The sequence below is a fragment of the Sinohyriopsis cumingii genome, chromosome 5, assembly GCF_028554795.1.
Source record: "Sinohyriopsis cumingii isolate HCF-2022 chromosome 5, ASM2855479v2, whole genome shotgun sequence".
Lineage (NCBI taxonomy): Eukaryota > Metazoa > Mollusca > Bivalvia > Unionida > Unionidae > Sinohyriopsis > Sinohyriopsis cumingii.
In genome coordinates this window covers 91,641,107-91,660,623 of record NC_142965.1, presented here as the reverse complement: position 1 = coordinate 91,660,623, position 19,517 = coordinate 91,641,107, and the positions used below count along the sequence as shown (strand labels likewise).

The 19,517-nt window shown below is 36.3% G+C and overlaps 1 protein-coding gene across 4 annotated transcripts; it reads right to left on the bottom strand.

The window, feature by feature from the left end:
- Positions 1 to 5,399: 5,399 nt before the first annotated feature.
- LOC149799754 (uncharacterized) lies at positions 5,400 to 19,045 on the bottom strand. 4 transcript variants are annotated; one of them, XM_089959143.1, is made up of 6 exons: positions 18,471 to 19,044; positions 16,989 to 17,061; positions 13,105 to 13,719; positions 12,542 to 12,631; positions 11,069 to 11,137; positions 5,400 to 8,182 (listed from the first exon to the last, which is right to left on the bottom strand). In XM_089959143.1, the coding sequence occupies exons 2-6, from the start codon at positions 17,056 to 17,058 to the stop codon at positions 8,100 to 8,102; spliced, it is 927 nt and encodes a 308-aa protein (XP_089815269.1). In that variant the 5' UTR covers positions 17,059 to 17,061; positions 18,471 to 19,044; the 3' UTR covers positions 5,400 to 8,099. The 4 variants fall into 4 exon arrangements, with proteins under 4 accessions (XP_089815269.1, XP_089815268.1, XP_089815271.1 ...); XM_089959142.1 differs by lacking the exon at positions 18,471 to 19,044 and adding an exon at positions 17,821 to 17,950; XM_089959145.1 differs by lacking the exon at positions 16,989 to 17,061 and having other exon boundaries at positions 18,471 to 19,045.
- Positions 19,046 to 19,517: the final 472 nt, after the last annotated feature.

Genomic DNA, 19,517 nt, shown 5'->3' with positions numbered 1-19,517 from the left:
AGCTTGTGAGGCAGCAAAAATTTCACTTTACTCAGTCAAAGATTGAAACTAATGCCTCTCAGAGATGTAAATGAAAGGAGACTTCATCCTGGTGATAGAATGATGGCTCTCTTAGCCATACCTCAAAATCCTATTCAGGCTAAGTAGTATGGTCCTTATTCAATTAGAAAAGTAAGCGACTAACATTATTTCATTAACATTCTTCGAGGGGAAACACAAACAACTTTGCCATATAAATAGTTTATAGGACTATGTTGATAGCGGTAACCCTTTTTAATCATTCAGTCCATTTATGTGTACATGTCCCACACTGTGAGAATGTAAGAGATGGAATGCAGTTGGACTGTAGTGACTTTGGTGCAAGCAGTCTTAGGAATTCAGAAATATTGAATAATCTGGACCAGACGCTTTTGCATCGACATCTTTATTTGAGTAAAAGCATATGCTCCAACTGTTCCAGTTCGAACAAATAAAATCTACCATGATGTTGAAATTGTAGATTCTACACCTGTGAAACACTAAATTTACAGGATGGACCATCTCAGGTAGGAACGTTAGGATAAAAACATTCAATAATTACTGGATAATGATTTCATATCGCCAAGTAAACGTAACTGAAGTTCATGTATTATACTATCGAAATAATTTCCACATGCGTACCAACAATAGAAATTTGGACATTATTACCAAAACAGATTCATTTTTCATACCAAGAATTGATGACTGTATTGACAATATTCGAAATACAGATATATCACCAACCTTGACGTTTTAAAAGGATTCTTGCAAATTTCACTCACGGAGAGAGTAAACGAAATTTCAGCATTTATAATTCCAGATGGATTTTATCAATAGAAAGTGGTGTCATTTAGTATGAAAAGATCTCCTTCAACAATCCAGAGTTTAGATGGCGCTCAACAGTTTCGTATTTTGCCCTGATGTCCTCACTGGTTACACTGGCTATTTAAAAAGACCGTGTATCTCTTAGGTTCGTATGACATATTGTGGGACAGAGCAAGTTAAACCTACGCAAATTACAGTCACGGTTATCTCTGAATTCCCACTGCATATCAATAAAAAGCAATTGATGCTATTGTATGATATGGCTGGTTTTTAGGGCCTATCGGAAAGTTGGATAAAACAATTTCATAACTGCTGGACACCTGACGAGAAAGAAAAACGGTTTTCATTGATTTGACAAACTGATCCAACTGAACTTGAATCATATGAAGAGAAAAGTTTCAGTAAATAAGTAAATATATTTATTACAATCTCTCTATTTATTTCCAGTTAAATTATACTGCAAGTGAAAAGATCCCTGAACACATAAGAAAACTGAAACGTTATCATTCATATTCAGTTCCTTCTCGAGAACCGACATACACCATACACTGCGTACTCTCTCTCTCTCTCTCTCTCTCTCTCTCTCATATCCGTACAATTAAAGGGCTTATGTTAAGTATGTTCAGTATCGGCAAGACAGTGTCAAATGTAGATATTTTACGCCAAAAAATATCAGTTAATATATTAATATTTATACAATTAAATTTTTATCGACGTGGTCTTATTAGACGCTTTTCAAGCTAATCCAGTTAAAGGACATAACAACAACACGCCCATCGGAAAAGCTGTAGGCTATAGTTGCCTCCCTTGCAGTGGCGGGCAGTGTAATTGCAAAATATATTGAAATGAAATCCACAATGTCTTTATAGCCATTACAAAGAATACCATATATCAATTAAGAGACGTATCACTCTACCTGCACTTACTTTCGCACAATCGTTTCCCCAAATTGTGCCATCTTTTCGCCCCTGTCAATATTGACTATTCCAACAGTTTTGAACTTCCGACAACTAAGTTTATTAGCAAAAGAATGTTATTTGTGTTATTAGAATGAGAAGGCTGAGTATGGAAATGTTATTTGTGTTATTAGATTCGGAAGGTTGACTATGAAAATGCTATTTATGTTATTAGACTGAGAAGGCTGATCATGGAAAAATGTTATTTGTGTTATTAGAATGAGAAGGCTGACTATGAAAATGCTATTTGTGTTATTAGATTCGGAAGGCTGACTATGAAAATGCTATTTGTGTTATTAAACTGAGAAGGCTGCTCATGGAAATGTTATTTGTGTTATTAGAGTCGGAAGGCTGATTATGGAAATGTTATTTATGTGGAAATGTTATTTGGGTCATTAGATTCGGAAGGATGACAATGGAAATTTTCAGTGCCTGCAGATTGGTTGTTGATTCTGGGATACATACATATGGGTAAGACTTTTACATTGTATACAGTACTATTTCAAAATCCTTTTGTATGTTAAAACTCTCACAAATTTAATCGGACGCAAGAGGCATTGAATCAGAGTATAATTCAAGGAGTTATACAAATTTCCAAATGTAGGTGACAAGTATTTCTAATCTCTTTCTTAATTGATGAGCATCATGCATTTGTTACTGCTCTGTTTCAATTTTATTTTTGACAAGAGAAATTTATGTTAATCAGTTTTACTCTTGCATCAGCCATTTGTCTTCAGGGGAATTCAGTGCAACCAATGAGCAATAGTGTAGCAAATCGAACTTGATGTGTGAAACATTCTACGATCTCAGATGTAGGGTAAAATTTACTTATAAGATTCAAAACATTTTTTCCGATATTTTATAGTGATGCAATCAAGGCTTATTATACTGTTGTCCATATAATGCTTTGCAGTTTTACTTTAATAAAGTGACTCACATGGAACAAAAACTAAAGCAATCAGTCATACCAACTCCCCTAATTGATGTACTAATCTATCCATAACATTAGGTGGATGATGCGGAATGCTACTGACCAGTCTAGCTTTAGACTCATTATTTATTCACTGATGTACTTAATTCAAAGATATTTGAGGTTGCTCATTCTGGAAAGCTTGAGGGAATAAATGAATAGCAATCACAACTTTGTTGTTGTTGTTGAATCATCCTGTGTCACACGTAGTTCATCCTTCGTCATCATGTTGTTGATGATGCTTCGTTGTTGTCCGTCATGTTGTTTATGTTCATGTCCTACTCCTAACTATACTCCTATTCATTCTTCTTCTACTTAATAATTACGTCACTATCATCCAATTAGTAGTAGTAGTAGTAGTAGTAGTAGTAGTAATAGTAATAGTATTGTTCTTCTTCTTCTTCTTCTTCTTATTATTATTATTATTATTAGTAGTAGTAGTAGTAGTAGTAGTAGTAGTAGTAGTATTGTTGTTATTATTATTATTATTGTTGTTGTTGTTGTCGTTGTTGTTGTCATGATCGAATATTTTATGAATTTGTACAGTGTGTAGATCTTAGGATTGTAATTTGTGAATTCGTATAATTTCTTTAAAATGATGCTTGTTAGATGTTTTATTGTGTAATTCAAATTGTGTATATTTTGTCTAAGACTATCATTGTTAGAATTTTTATAACCGAAATGAATATCTTTAATAAAGAATATCATCGTTCTTATCTACCACGGCATTTGTACCTTTTATCAACGTATATTACTGTGTTTCTCATATATTCTAGTAAAGAAAGGTGGCAATACAGTGCATACATTTAAAAAAAAAAAAAATTACGTTAGCAAAGTTCCCCACCTCTTACGTTAAAGTCATAAATGGGAGAAATTATACAATCAGAGCCTAAGTTTTGCACTCTCGGCAATTTTTGACTGGGCAAATTATTCTTGGAAGCGGAATGCAAAATGGAGAATCATTTGTAGTGTTTTTCAGAAGTACGAACGGCTCTGCGAGCTTCAAAAAGACGAAAGTTAAAGATAGGTGTTATAAGCCATGACCTGCTTGAGACAAAACAAATGTGCAATCACTGTAGGAAAAGCTATATATACTTTCCGCTCTCGACAGCCTGGCCAGAATCGCTGCTTTGCAGACTTCGGGTTCTCTCTTTCTTTTCAGAGATAAGAAAACTGTACCTAGCCTTAGTTTAGAGGTTTTGTTCCTAAGTGTCTTATCACATCGACTGTTGAGAAGAAACATATTTAGGATTTATTTCACTCACTTCCGAAAGCGTTTGTTATCTTTTTATTATTATGTAATATTATTTTTTAAATATTGTGTGTCATGGATTGTTTAAGTTGTATAATAATTTGTGACAATTTATAATTATAGGATTGATTCTATATAAAGGGTTTTCTACCAACGTCATACTTATTAATAATTAATTTAGAAACAAAATAACTTAGATCTTTGAGTATTATGGTTTTCATAGTGTGATAGAATTGCTGAAACCGGATAGCAACGGAAATTAAAGAGAAAATTTCGAATTTTCTTTTGTTGCTACAGCTAATGTTAAATTTACCTGTTGCGATTTTTTTTTTATTTTTTTTTTAATCTTCTTGTTTTGTATAATCAATTAGGAAAGAAATATATGAAAATTATTTACTATGTGTTTGGGACTATAAAAAAAAAAAACAGTATGTCTCAGTCTGACCTGTTTAGTGGCAAAGTTATACTCCGGTATAGAGATAGTGGCCAAGTTTATAAATTAAGATTTGATCAAATTCTTTATACCTTTCTCCAGGGTCCAGGGTGTGGTTTTGGTGAGAGAGATTTCCATCACTGGGTCCTGGCTGCCGGTTCGACGCCTCTCGAATTGCTGGAAGACGTACACTTAAAGAGTACGAAACACAGTCTGCGCAAACAAATCGTCATCAATTTTGTACAACTTGTGCCTTTCTTCCCTTTCATTTTATATGTTTACTATCTGCTAAATAGAATCCTTTGATAACGTTTTATAATGGCAAGTGATGTTTGTTATCATAATGACGTTTTGTAATAAATTCATTTGTAATATATTGACTTCCTTATGTTTAGTACAGTTTGAGGAGATATTTGCCAACACAAAGCTTCTCACGATATACAGAATCACATTATGGCGATTTTGATTGCTTGATGACGAGATCACGCCGTGTTGTCGATATCAGAAAATCCGAATATAATGAGACGCCATGCTGAGAACGATACTTGACCTGGCAATCAAAATCGCATTACCGTAATGATGTTATTATGTTATACACCTATTAATTTTGAGATAATTATAATATTTAAAATTCATTCTGCGGGAAACTCACCATTGTTACGAATTTTAGACATCCGTAAATGGGTTGTACTGTAGTGTTTTGGAACGCTATTTCCGGATGTTATCTTGACGAACCTTTTGGTAATATTATCTACTTCAAGCAACTGTTTTTATTGTTGTATTGACAAGATCAAGGTTTCTTAAGAGCTTTAACTACTGTAACTGCTGGTAAGGGGCTGGTAATACTGCCAGGGGCGCTGCTATTTAAACCAGGAAATCTCAGGGATAAAGTAGCTCCAACCTCGTTTGATTGACAGGTATATAAAAAATTAAAATACAAGCATGTCAAGGACCGTGCAATTGTTGCAACTAAAGAATCAGTTTGCATCTCTTTATTATAAATTGTTGAGTGCGTATTATGGACATTTTTCAAATTCTTTACATTTCATAATATCTGAACAACGATATGAAGTTTTTTGTAAATGTTGTGATATTTTTAATGTCCCTTTTTCCCCCAATAAGAAGTTTATGCTCGTATGAACATTCATTGAACCAAACAAAATGGATGCTTCGAAAATCCGGTTTGACTCACATCAGACAAATAAAGGCAAAACCGTGTTTGTTCAATTCAGTTAGAAACGCGAGTGACATGGCAAGAAACAGAGCTGTTACTTTGTTTCCTATCTATGAAATAATTTTGTAATTTATAAAATATTACAAATCTGAAGGTCTATCAAAATAAATTTTAGAATGGAACGTATATCACTACAACCACACTTTTACTTTACATGGGATGCGGAAGGGCGCGGGTTCTAAGACTTATAGATATGGCACTAGCAACTGCCTCGCTTGGCGCTCAGCATTAAGAGATTAATGCTAGTACTGGTCGGCCTGTTGTCAAGATAATGTGACTAGGTCGGACATGATGCCACATGTATGCGGCATGATGACCCAGTGCTAAACATCACTATAAACTGCCCCACTGCAGACATTTTAGCGATATGACTCAAGCTACGTTAAAAATGAACATCACACACACACACACACACACACATTTTACATGGGTGATAAAAGCGACAGAGGGGAATGCACATATCAAGCTGCATGACCATACATATAACAGTATTACATGACTATACATATAACAGTATTTCATGACCATACATACAACAGTATTTCATGACCATACATAAAACAGTATTTCATGACTATACATACAACATTATTGCATGACCACATATTCAACATTACTTTATGACCATACATATAACAGTATTGCATGACTATACATATAACATAACTGCATAAGGATGCATACAGCAATATTTCATGACCATACATACAACAGAATTTCACGACCATACATACAGTAGTATTTCATGACCATACATACAACATAATTTCACGACCATACATACAGCAGTATTTCATGAACATAAATATAACAGTATTGCATGACCACGCATATAACATTATTGCATAACCATACATATAACATTATTGCATAATCATACATACATGCAACCGTCTTACATATTTCTCATCACATGTAAGAGTTATGTCCCTTTGCGACACTAGCATCAAAGAACACGTCTTTAAAACCAGGTATTTATAGTGTTTGTCAAATACCGAATTCTGAATTTTGTTCTGAACACTGTGTCTACATTAGCCGAACATAATATAGAAGTAATACTGAACATTAAACATATACACATATACTAGGAAATGAAAACAGAGAAGCGTCTAATATATTTGCAGCTGTTGTTACTCATGCAACAACTTAGATCTTCGTCATTTGTATATATTTTCTCACACAAAAATAACTTGAATGTAGATAAGTCAACAGTTCCATCCTCAAAATGAACATAAAAGAAAAGTTTATTTTTCTTCCAAATTGGTGGGTTTTTTTTATATAGGGTATGTTGTACAAAGCTTGAAAATGGAAAGAGTTCCAGTTAATGCAAATGAAATATAAAAAATTCGTCACAAATAATTTACTGCGTTACAAGTTTTCATCGTTTGAAATCTCCCTTTTATATTATGTCATGACGATTTCATTGATTAAATACAATAAACAGAGATGAGAACGAATGACTTGTTAGGTCCACTTTTTCTGTCCGACTTGAAAATTTAGACACAATTTCAGACATGTTTTAAAAAAATACACCATTAATTTACTTACAAATATACTCATTTATAAAAGACGAAATTGAGTACGCATATATTAATAAATTATTTTATTTACGGTGCTTAAGAAGAATAGAAAACTTTACAAAATAGAGATTACTTAATGGAGCGTACATCTGAAGGTTAACAGGTGCCATATGTATTGAAATGTGTAAACCAATATGTTTCCTACAACTAAACAAACGTTAACGTTTCTTGATAGATTTGTATAGATTTTGTTTAGCAAAAGCCTGTCCATGTTTAACAAGTCACAATCCAACTGACTTGCAGAAAACGGCGTCGATTGTAATAGCGTTTCACGGAGTTTGAATTCGTTCTGAAAAGTGGCGCAGATTCAAAGCAAAATTTAAAACAATCATAAAAGTGTTTTCTTCACTAAAAAAGAGAATGTGTTAAGATGCATAACGAAAATTAAATACATTTTCATTTACTCGTACATCTCTGGGCACGTATCTGGGTCCAACATTTAACATTTTCCACTTAGAAAAAAAAATCAATAAAATAGCTAATTTCAATTTGTTTCATTCTTCCCTTCTGCAATTAAACTTTTAGCGAAACAGATGTCCCAAATGATATGCTGAAATTGAGTGGTACTTTGGACTTTGCTTCCAAAAGAGCATCAAAATACTGAACTTGGTCGTAGTCATATGTAGTGATGTGTGACTATTAACCTAAAGTTTTGTCGTTTTAAACACGTCATGCTTTGAAATAACTAATATACAAAACTAATTTCTAAAAATCGATAGTTTTGTAAGGCGGTCAAATTCAGTTTGGTAGACTAAAGACAATATTTGTCCACCCCAGTTGTGTCAGATACTCTGGGACCAAAGACGATTATTCCCAAACCATTCACAACAGCTATCCGCTAAGACCCGCTCCTCTTCCGTGACTTTGACCGTGGAAGTTGTTACCTGAATTCTGGTTTCCGATCTGTGCTGGTCCTGTTTTTAAAAAAATAGATAAAACTTTTAAAGGCACCTTTTTTAAAAAGCTTTTAGTAGGAATGTCTTAAATATTGACATTTATAAATCGCATCGTGCCCTTGGCGTTTTTCCAAAGCTATTGAACGAATCAGTCATTAGCGTTGGTAAGAATTTGTTGGCAGAAAGATGTAAAGAAACCCCTCGTTTGTGCCTACCAATTCTGATATATATATTAATACAAATAATACTATCATACAGCTTAGAGAATGTTTAATTCGTACTCTACGGAGATTCGAATCCAGAGCCGCGGGTAAACGGCATCCATCACCTTGCCTGAACACACGATCCCATATTCCATCAGGACTAAGCATACAGCGCTATAAAATGACGTTACTCAATCGGTGTTATATGCATGTTAGAAAATGTTTAATTTGTACTCTACGGAGATTCGAACCTAGGTCCGCGGGTAAACGGCACCCATCGCCTTGCCTGCACAAACGAGCCCATAATCCCTCACGAGCAACGTTCCCTCTAATGCATGTACACTAGTGAGCGCCGAGCAAAGGCCACTGAGCAGACTGCAAAACCTACTGAGCTAATTTTTTTACGGAAATTGTATCCTCAGGCAGGGTGCGTCAAAGTGGGTGGAGGGCTGGAGTATCATTACAGATTTAATGCCATTAAATCAAACATCTGGAATTTTAATCTCAACCATGTCAAGACTGAAAATATTTTGAACAACGAACAACTGTAATCAATTAGAAGAAATTGTGTTCACGAGTAATCAAAAGAATTATCTCTGCGCGCAGAATACATTTAGCTGCGCTAAGACATCAAACAAGCTGCGCGCGCGTGCAGCTTAGCGGGAACATTGCTCACGAGTAAGCACACTTCACCATAAATTGATGTTATTTAATCGGTGTTATATCCATCGTGTGTAGCAGACGCACTCGCATGACGACCTAGTAATTAATTCTCATGTATCTACAATCATTCCGGATTAGAAAATGTTAGAAGATGTTCAATATCCAAATTTGCCAAAATCAATATTTGTTTGTGCCACCAAAATTAAAGCTCATCACCATGTACATTAACGATATTTACTGCGGACTGGAGCCCCGAGTGGCCGAGTAGTCTAAAGCGCTCTCCGTTACGGATCACTGCCGTCTCACATTTGTCTGCGTGGGTTCGAGTCTCAGATTCAGCCAATGTGGGTATGTGAGAAAGCTTGCCAGTAGCTTCTCATGGGTCGGTGGTTCTTCCCCGGGTTTTCCCGGATTCTTCCTCCACAATTTATACTCGCCGCCATGCATTGCCTATCGTGTGCTGAAAAATGGCGTGAAACCCCACAACAACAACAACTACTGCGGACTCGAGGTTGTTCTGATCTTACCATCCAACCAATGGTGAAATCCAATATTATCCGAATGCAAACGGCACTGCCGGACCAATTCTTGTCCAGACGTCAGAATCGGCGAACAACTGTTGTATTTTATCCAATATGTCACAAACTGAACTAAGTGTGTCGATCTGTTTTTAAAATTGAACTATTCTTGACTAAGACTGGCTTAAGTTGGAAATTTAGCAGACGCAGTTAGGATAAACTAGCAGAGTTGGAGCTACCAAGAGGTGCGGACTCGTGTCTTCCCTTGTGTTATATTGTTACAGGTTAGACTCCTAATTTTCTTTGTAACGAATCCCCGTGATAATCAGTGCACGAAAAATAATAAACTATTACATATTAGGATATTCACAACTTTGAAACGTTCGAATGTGATGTGACTCGCACATTGTTTTGCTGTAGGTTAGGGACCGGCCAGCACAAAATAGGAAACTAGACATAGAAATGAAACAAATGAAATTAATGCTGCTTGTCATCTTTGATAGCAAAGGTTCCGATATGTTAACAGTATCTACACCTTGGCGTATCCAGCAGACATTTCTGTGCTTCGGGTATGTGAATGTCATTGGATGCTGTGGCAAGCCACCGCATCAAATCAAAATTAGGTTGTTCAAATTTGAACACTGATCCTACATGATCGAGATAAGTGGAGCTCATAACTTGAATGGTCTTATAAATAAGCAATTTTCCACTGCTAGTCCGTGTTTGTACAAACACCTTTCACTCGAATACACTTGTAATGGCGTCTCTCTGGTACGTATTCGTACTTTTAACATTGCACTTATAAAGTATCGTGGGTCGGTAGTTCTTTCTAGGACCGGGAAAAAGATGGGTTGAAGATGGATTATTGAGAAAAGCGAGAGAACACTTATGTTTTGCTGTAAAGGTCTGGTGAAAATTCATAAAATTGCAAAACGGGCTAGTTCCAACAAATGCACATTAAAGCATTTTTTCTTTACATAAAACTCTGTTATTAAGTCACCTTTTAAATTGATATATTATGTTATTATCTCATCACTTAATGTACTAAGTCATACGCAAGATATTTATTGTTTGCTTTTATAATAGACAGTAATTGTTGTTCAATTTTAAGAACACTTTAATAATTAAAAGATGGGGAAAATGTTGATACAATCGGTGAAATAAAAGGACTCCTTGACCATACCTACAAGAATTATTCCTATGGATGTCTAAACAGGTTATATGACAGGTTAGCATACCGTTAGGATGCCATTCATATCTATTTTTTACTATGAAAACGTGAATCCCTTTGTGATATGTAAAACACATGAAGGATGCCAATGACAATGAAACAGAATATTGCCTTGCTTCTTCTTTACAACAACCAATCTCTCTCTGTCTCTGTCTGTCTGTTTGTCTCTCTGTCTGTCTTTCTCTGTCTCTCTATGTCTCTCTCTGTCTGTCTGCCTCTCTCTCTCTCTCTCTCTCTCTCTCTCTCTCTCTCTCTCTCTCATTTATGTTTTATCTACAAAGAGTGTTACCGTGATCCTTGTTTAGACCTTTCGCTTGACCAGGTGGATTATTGCTTTTCTGTTGTCCTTTATGTTTGCCTGAAAAGGAAACGGGCTCTTTCGTTTCTCTTTTCTATTCTTTTCACAATGTATGTATGTATGTATGTATGCATGTACGTACGTACGTACGCACGCACGCACGCACGCACGCACGCACGCACGCACGTACGTACGTACGTACGTATGTATGTATGTATGTATGTATGTATGTATGTATGTATGTATGTATGTATGTATCTTTTTGTTACCGAGAGAGAGAGCAGAGTAGAGCGAAAAGTGATCAATGATTTGAGTGATTATGTGTTGACTGTGGAAGCTATTTCTTAGCCAGAGTAATTGGCCAATTCCTAGGAGAGAACGTCATAATGTACAATATTCGCTAGGTTTAACGATAGCATGGATTAGTTTCATAAAATGGACCCTCTCTTTGCTCTTAACACATGGAACTACCAGAATCATTTTAGGTGTATGTGGTTAGTAACTTGAGATAGGAATAAATCTTCATATTAGGTGATTCGTTCGTGATTTGTATTGCATGACGTGAAGTACTAATATTCAGCAAGGAAAGACTAACAGGGGAATTATACAAAATACAAGTTGAAAACTACAGTTTCGTGATGTGCGGTCATTAGGTGATACCCTTAGGCAAAACGTTTATAGCATTTGGGCGTTTAAGAAGTTGTTTGATTCGCTCTGAAGTGAGACCCCTTCAGTGTAAAAAAATTATCATCATCATTGTTGTCATTATCATCATAAAACTGTAGTATTAGTATTACTACTACTAAAGGTAGTAGTAGTAGTAGCATACGTAATAGTAGTAGTAATGGTAGTAGTAGTAATAGTTATAGTGCCATCAAGCACGAAGTAATATTAAGCTATAGTGTACGCACATCAATGAACGTGTATGTGTTTGTGTGTGTGTGTGTTTGTGCTTGCATGCGTGCGCGCGCGCGCGTGTGTGTGTGTGTGCGTGCGCGCGCGCGCGCGTGTGTGTGTGTGATTTGGATTTTTAACCTAGCTTTAACAATTTTTCAGTCATATTGATACGATGTCTGTAGGGGCCACGAGTGGCCGAGTGGTCTAAAGTGATCACCGTTATAGATCGCTACCATCTCACCTCTGTCTGCATGGGTTTGAGTCTCAGGCTTGGCCAATGTGGGGACGTGAGAAAACTTGCCAGTAGCTTCTCGTAGTTCCGTGGTTCTTTCTGGGGTTTTCCCGGGTTCTTCCTCCACCATATATACTGGCGGCCATATAAAACATATCTTGTGTTGAAAATGGCAACAACAACAACGATGTCTGCAGTGTGGTCACCGGAGCGGTCAACAATCAACATTGCAAAACGCATAAATTCCTCGAAATGACTCTTAAGAAGTATGAATTAATGCTTGAAAGGTAGTAGTAGTAGTAGTTACGCAGTAGATTTACTATTGTTTCTCTTACCCTGTGATTTTCCAAGCACTACACGCTGATTGCTGAAAGTGTTCAACATTTGCAATATCTGCTGGTTTGATACAGGTTCTGTTGGTAGGACTAGAAAATGTAGAGTATTAGTGTAATGAAGGATACTTCGTTAAATATTAATATAAATATTAATATTCAATGGAAAGTTTACAAACATCAATTCATACACCCATGTATTCATCCTTCTATCCATATTATTTTAATTTTGGACATATGGATGCATGTTTAAAAACGCTGATCATTTGCAATATATATATATATATATATATATATATATATATATATATATATATATATATATATATATATATATATATATATATATATATATATATATTTGAAATGTCACACATATATTGTTAGACAAGAACTGTATTGACAGTCTCTCTCTCTCTCTCTCTCTCTCTCTCTCTCAAATGTACTTGCTATTTTACATATCTGCATTTATCTATTAATCCTTCTGCTTATTTGTCTCTTCGTCCGTCCACCTGTCTGCCTGCTCTAGACCTATCAATACATGTATTATAAATTAAAAGTATTACCTGGACGTTTAGTGGTAGTTGTAGTGGTTGTTGCTTTAGTGGTGGTTGCATTTACCGACGCGTTTATCAGAGAGTCGCGTCGTTGTGCAGGCAAGCCACCAAAAAGATCTATAAGTGGATCACCTGAGCCACTAAAACTTGACCCGATATTTGCATTAGTACCCGAATTCTGACCTACATTCATGTGAACGGTCTTAGACGAGTCTGAACCTGTGGGTCCTGTCGACTGATTTCGTCGTAATGAAGACAGGTCTATAAAAAAAGGATCACGTGGTTTTGGCTTTTGTGTGACACCCACCGGTGTGGATATATCAAATGCTGCATGACTCTGTCTGCTTGGCGGTAACGTCGTAGCAACATCAGCGGGTAGAGTAACTGCATCATTTATAGAAATGTTATTGGGATTCAGAGGACTGACGGGATCAACGAGCTCAGTGCTCGAACGGGGTACCTGACCAGCAGATGTAGAACCTTGAAGGGGTGAAGGTGGGTCAGTAGAAGCAAACCCAGGGGGAGGGGGAAGAAGCGAGGGGTCGAACATTTCTACGAAACCCAACATCCCCGACAAGAGGCCTCCTGCCACTCCAAACGATGGTGGGAACTCAACAGCATTTCCTACAAGAAGACAGAGTGGTACAATTATTTGCACATAGTTGAAAACATTCGCCGTATCCTGATCTCTTTTTATTTCTATCACTGTTTCGTTTTCTGTCTTTCTGCCACTTTCCCAACACTCACAGATAGGTAGACATACAAACATACATACATACACACACACACATATACATACATACATACATACATACATACATACATACATACATACATACATACATGCATGCATGCATGCATGCATGCATACATACATACATACATACAGACAGACAGACAGACATTCAATGGTACAAACAGCTAAATGGTAGCATCGTGTTTGTACGAGAGAGAAATATATATATATATACATATATATATATATATATATATATATATATATATATATATATATATATATATATATATATATATATATATATATATATATATGTGTGTGTGTGTGTGTGTGTGTGTGTTTAAATTATTACCTGGTTCAAACAAACAAAAAATTGGGCTAGACATATCCTCATATTTGAATAACGTTAGTCATTGTGTCGTTGTCTTCATTCAAATAAAGCGTCCTATGCGGGTACAACACTGATTTCAAGCCCTTTCATTTGCGCTGGTTTCAATTTAAATGGAAACGTGAGGTTCATTGCATCATGTTCACACACATAAGTCTTAAAGTTTAGTCTAATGAAATTTATTTCGTGAGTTTAATAGGAAACATAAATTTCATTCAATCAGACTTCTAGATTGTAGACTTATATCCTATTTGTGGAATTCAGGCATGACTAGGTTTGTTAGGCTTCAACCAATCAGATTTTTAGCTTGTAGACTTAAATCCTATTGGTGGAATTCAGGCATGACTAGATTTGCGTGGCTCCAACCAATCAGATTTCTGGATTGTAGACATATTCTATAGGTGGAAATCAGGCCTGACTAGGTTTGTGTGGCTTCAACGAATCAGATTTCTGGTTTGTAGACTTATATCATATTGGTGAATTTCAGGCCTGACTAGGTTTGTGTGGTTTCAACGTGAAGCATTTAAATTTAAAGCGGAAAATATTTCCTTTTCTTTTCTCAAACATCTGGATTGCCAGTGTCATTCAACATGGAACTGAGAACTAATGTTGTGGTACAAGTTTAACTGAAAGGAATACGAAGTCATTGTTTCAATTGTGCTTTTAATCAATAATGTGGGCGAATATACCCGCTTTTTACTATATCAACCAAGCAGATTTTAAGTTAAAGCCAAATAAATTCAAACATTAACGTCAATAGTTTAAGGGGACGTCCATTAATTATGTCAACAATTTTTAGGCAATTTATACCCCCCCCCCCCCTTTGTCAACAACTGTCAAACTTTCAGTGACCCCCCTAATAAAATTTTACCCCCCCCCCACAAGCTAACAATATTTTATACGGCTGGCTTTTATGCTAAAATAGAATTATGGAAATTAAAAGGCCTACAAATAAATTTTAATACACATTTTTTGCTTGTTTAACAGATTTCAAATTGACTATAACACTTTGAATTCATGTACAAATCGAGAGTTTATATTCTAGCTTCTATCATCTTTCCATGGGGAAGCCAAATGTTCCTCAATTGTTATAATGGGCATAGTGGCTGATTCATTAATTTTTTGTGGAACCGATACATCCGACAAGTCAACATCATCTTCATCTAACCATTCTGCGCTTAACATGTCTCCATGAGCAATAATTGCCATCAGCTCTCTCTGTCTTTTGGCAGCCACTCGAATTGGCCGAATTCTTTGCGGTTGAGGAGCATGTGGTAATTGCCTAGGCCCAAGATCGCGTTGTCGGTGCTGTTGAACATGCTTTTTCAACATGACTTGTGAAGCAACATAGAGGTGACAGATTTTGCAGATCCGTTCAAGCAACGACAACTGAATGGAAGGACAATATAGATCATATGGAGGAATTTTGAATGCCTTTGCCGATCGAGGTAGCATGTAATCAACTTTCAAAGACTGATTGAAGAAAAGAGATGGAAATCTGTGCAAGTCGCTCTCAGATGCATCTGGTGCTTTAAGGCCTGTCTACAGTCTACAATCTACATTGAATAAAAACAAAATATGATGATGCAAGACTATGACTTCCTTGGCAAGAGCTCAACCGGTTTAGGATTAAACTGGTGGGCTGTTGATGGGCGAGCGAGTGTGTGCCATACCAACGCACCGACTAATTTCCTATTTTTTTTAATTTTTTTTTTGATTTATTAAATTTATTGTAAAAAATAACATTGTTGACGTCAATTTATCTTGAACTCCCCCTCCCCCATGTCAACAATTGTCAAACTTCTTCAAACCCCCTCCCCCTATTTTGTTGACATAATTAATGGACGACCCCTAAGCTAAGAATGCCGCCATGATAGCTGCTGCTGTGACGTCACCAACTTGCTTATGGTCTATGGTAGGCATGTACTACCTGCAGCCAGCCATCTGGTTTTATCCGGTTACAGGCTTTATAAAATCGCTATCCGGCTCCCGTCCGGCTCACATGCCGGGTATATAGCCAGTACATTGGTCTACGGATTTTATGTTGCTATTAAACCGATTTTGGAACTGTTTTAGCAATGCAGTAACAGCGATGTTAAATAAAATAGTAAGAACGGGAGATGAAATAAAACTATGGAGACACACAAGAAACCATTTTATACGGCTGTCATATTTGAGAAATATGCCCAAGGATCTATCGCTTTTCATTGCAATATATCAAGATATTCAGAAAAACTGCGAAGGCGTGTACTTTTTCACATAAAATCAGATTATGTCCAAATTCAACCCAAACTGTCAAAAGCCTATCAGCTTTCAACAAATATGACGTTGCCACATAACTAGAACAGACCAAACAAAGCTGCAGGTATGCGAAATTCCCCTTTTCATATGCGAAAAGCTGACAAGTATGACGACATGGTGTACGTCAAGTAATTCTTGGATTTCGGGGGGGGGGGGTGGATAGAGAAATTCCACTTTGCAAATGTTCAAAAAAGCGAAACATCGGTAAATAATGAATTGCCTATATACGTTTGACATTTTAGTAAAATCGGTTTGTTGCAAGCAGTTCGTTGTCCTTTAATTTCCTTTTGGTCTTAACCACACGTATGTTCCGTAATTAACAAGTTAGTTATACTATTCGTGTGCTTTTCTACGGGGAAGGAAAATTAAACGATGTACAGTAGGCGTAAATCAGACGAAAACAGGATCTTGAAGGAAATTAGTTACACTGGAGAGAGCAAATTTTATTAGTATGGATTCATCTACCTTGATCTGGCAGTTGAGCATTTGTCAGTCTGTAAAAAAGGGCGATCACGGTCCACAGTGATAACATCATAATCTGTAATAATAATAATAATAATAATAATAACTTGTAAGCTATCATTTTTCAGCAGAGCAGCAGCGTATCTTTGCGCTTTCCTGTCAGTTGTTCAAAATTCTATCCTTCCCTTCCTGCCCCACACAACCTCATCTCATTGATTTTTAGTTTCAAGTGATTGTCAAATCTGGACAAACGTGTATGCACTCCCACAAGCACGTTCCAGTTATGAGCGTGTAAAAATGATACACATGGCACAAAATACCCATACATGCAAGAAACAATACAATGATACCCATACATGCAAGAAACAATACAATGATGTGTTCTGTATGCCTATACATGCCCAGTTTTCAATAAAACGGTCCCATAAATGCTCACCTATTTTTACATCTATCCAGTTACCTACCTGATCACCCGTCTGTTTGTCTATCTAATCTCCATTCGTTCTTTCTTTGTCTTTTTAGTGTTTGTTGGTCTGTCTGCAATTACGTTTGTACTGCCTGGCAGAAAAGGTTGCATTTTTGCATGTAGATCGAAAAGGTAAAGGAATTGGTTCCAGGACATATAACTACCTCTTTATAAAATAAAAGGAAAGGGTCATGGATGCTTGACAAATGACTGTTACAAAGCGTATTTTGAACCTTACCTACCTACACAAGCGGACTCTGGTGTAAAATAGAATGCACCCCCACCTCATCCCTGCATATATATATATATATATATATATATATATATATATAGAGAGAGAGAGAGAGAGAGAGAGAGAGAGATTCGAACCCAGGACAACGAGTAAACGGCACCCATCGCCATGCCTGGACACACGAGCCCATATTCCCTCACGACTGAGCACACGTCACCAAAAAAATGATGTTAATCAGTCGGTATTATATGCACTTGTGTGTAGCAGACACACTCGCATGACGACCTAGTAATTAATTCTCATGTATCTAAAGTCATTCCGGATTCCTATGAAAGAAATCCAGGTATATAGTATTATTTATAGAGTATTATAAATATACACCAGTCTGAACGGAAAGTGCTATTCCTGGATCCTAAAGAAAAATGCTTGATGATAGTAGGCAGAATTAATATTTTAATATATGATAACAAATAATAAAAACATACAGGTCACATTTGTTATATGAGTGTGTGTGTGTGTGTGTGTGTGTGTGTGTGTGATTTAGATTTTTAACGACACCAAGCCGACCAGTCCTTACACTAACCTCTTAAAGCTGAGCGCCAAGCGAGGCAGCTGTTAGTGCCATTTTTGTAAGTCATTGGTATGACTCGGTCGGATTCGAACCCACGACCTCCCACATCCGAGGCGGACGCTCTAACCACTAGATCACCGGAGCGGTCATTTTAGTTATATGAAAATGAATATGAAAATAACATATGGAAAAGAAATAATGGAAAGATAAACAAACCTTAAATTCCTGTATTCGTACAGCAAGGCTCTGGTATGCTCTTAGTCCTTTTTCCCGTCTATGCTGCTAGTCTTATTTCCAATCTAAACTCTTAGTCCTGTTTCCAGTCTCTACTATGGAGTCCTATTTTCAGTCCTATTTTCAATCTATACCCATAGGCCTATTTTCAGTCCATATTTTGAGTCCTATTTTCAATCTATACTCTTAGTCCTATTTTCAATAGTATACCCTTAGTCCTATTTCCAGTGAAGAAAATATATAAAATCATGTGTAAAATGTTTCTTTCTTTTGCGTCAAAACTTTCGACAGGTAAATCAAAAACTGTACGGCTTCAAAGCCCGTATCACATATGTTCCTCAGAGCTTGCTTGTACACTTCTCAATGCTGCTAATTTCAGAGGTGTGTATGTTGTATTTCGTTTTCAATTAAACGAGTCTGAATTAAATCCAAAAACAGAATATAATGATGATCTATTGCTTGACCGAGCTGTTGTCTTGTTTATTTGCCATCTTCCACCTTGAATACTGTTTTATCATCGGGCATGTAAGGCGTGGTAACGTCGACAATTTACAACAGTTTTGTGGCGGTGAGCATATGCAACAATGATTGATGGAAACCATTTTGGGGTGCGCATTTGGTAGACTCTTTGTCTACGCTTGTATTTCTTTCTTTCTTTTTTGCAAATCACGATCTTACCAGAAAAATACTCTAAGACGACGTTGTCGTTTTTATTATCCCCCCTCCCAACAGCTGTAAGTGATGCAACTTTTGTTAATATATAATTTTAAATGCAAAAAAGTTTCACACGGATGATACGATATATCTTAATGAATTTTTTTGTCATAAATTAAAAACTTCATGTTTATATTTATCCACTTTAAACGTTATATCATGCTCTGCGTAAGCAGAACCAGAAGTGAAAACTTTAAACTCTAAACAGATCGTTTTGATTGTTACTTTAATTTTATACATGTATGTAAAAAAAATCTTACTTATTTGGGGTGTCCTTGTGAAGGTCACTTAATATCAATTTCGTCGGCATTATTT

Excerpts from the sequence above, each read along its gene's own strand:
- LOC149799754 (XM_089959142.1), bottom strand. The coding sequence starts at position 17,853 with ATGGCGATGGGTGCCGTTTACTCGTTGTCCTGG. Across the intron at positions 17,062-17,820 it reads CCGTTTACTCGTTGTCCTGG|ATTATGATGTTATCACTGTG; the intron begins GTTCGAATCTCT and ends TTATTATTACAG. Across the intron at positions 12,632-13,104 it reads AACTACCACTAAACGTCCAG|TCCTACCAACAGAACCTGTA; the intron begins GTAATACTTTTA and ends TACATTTTCTAG.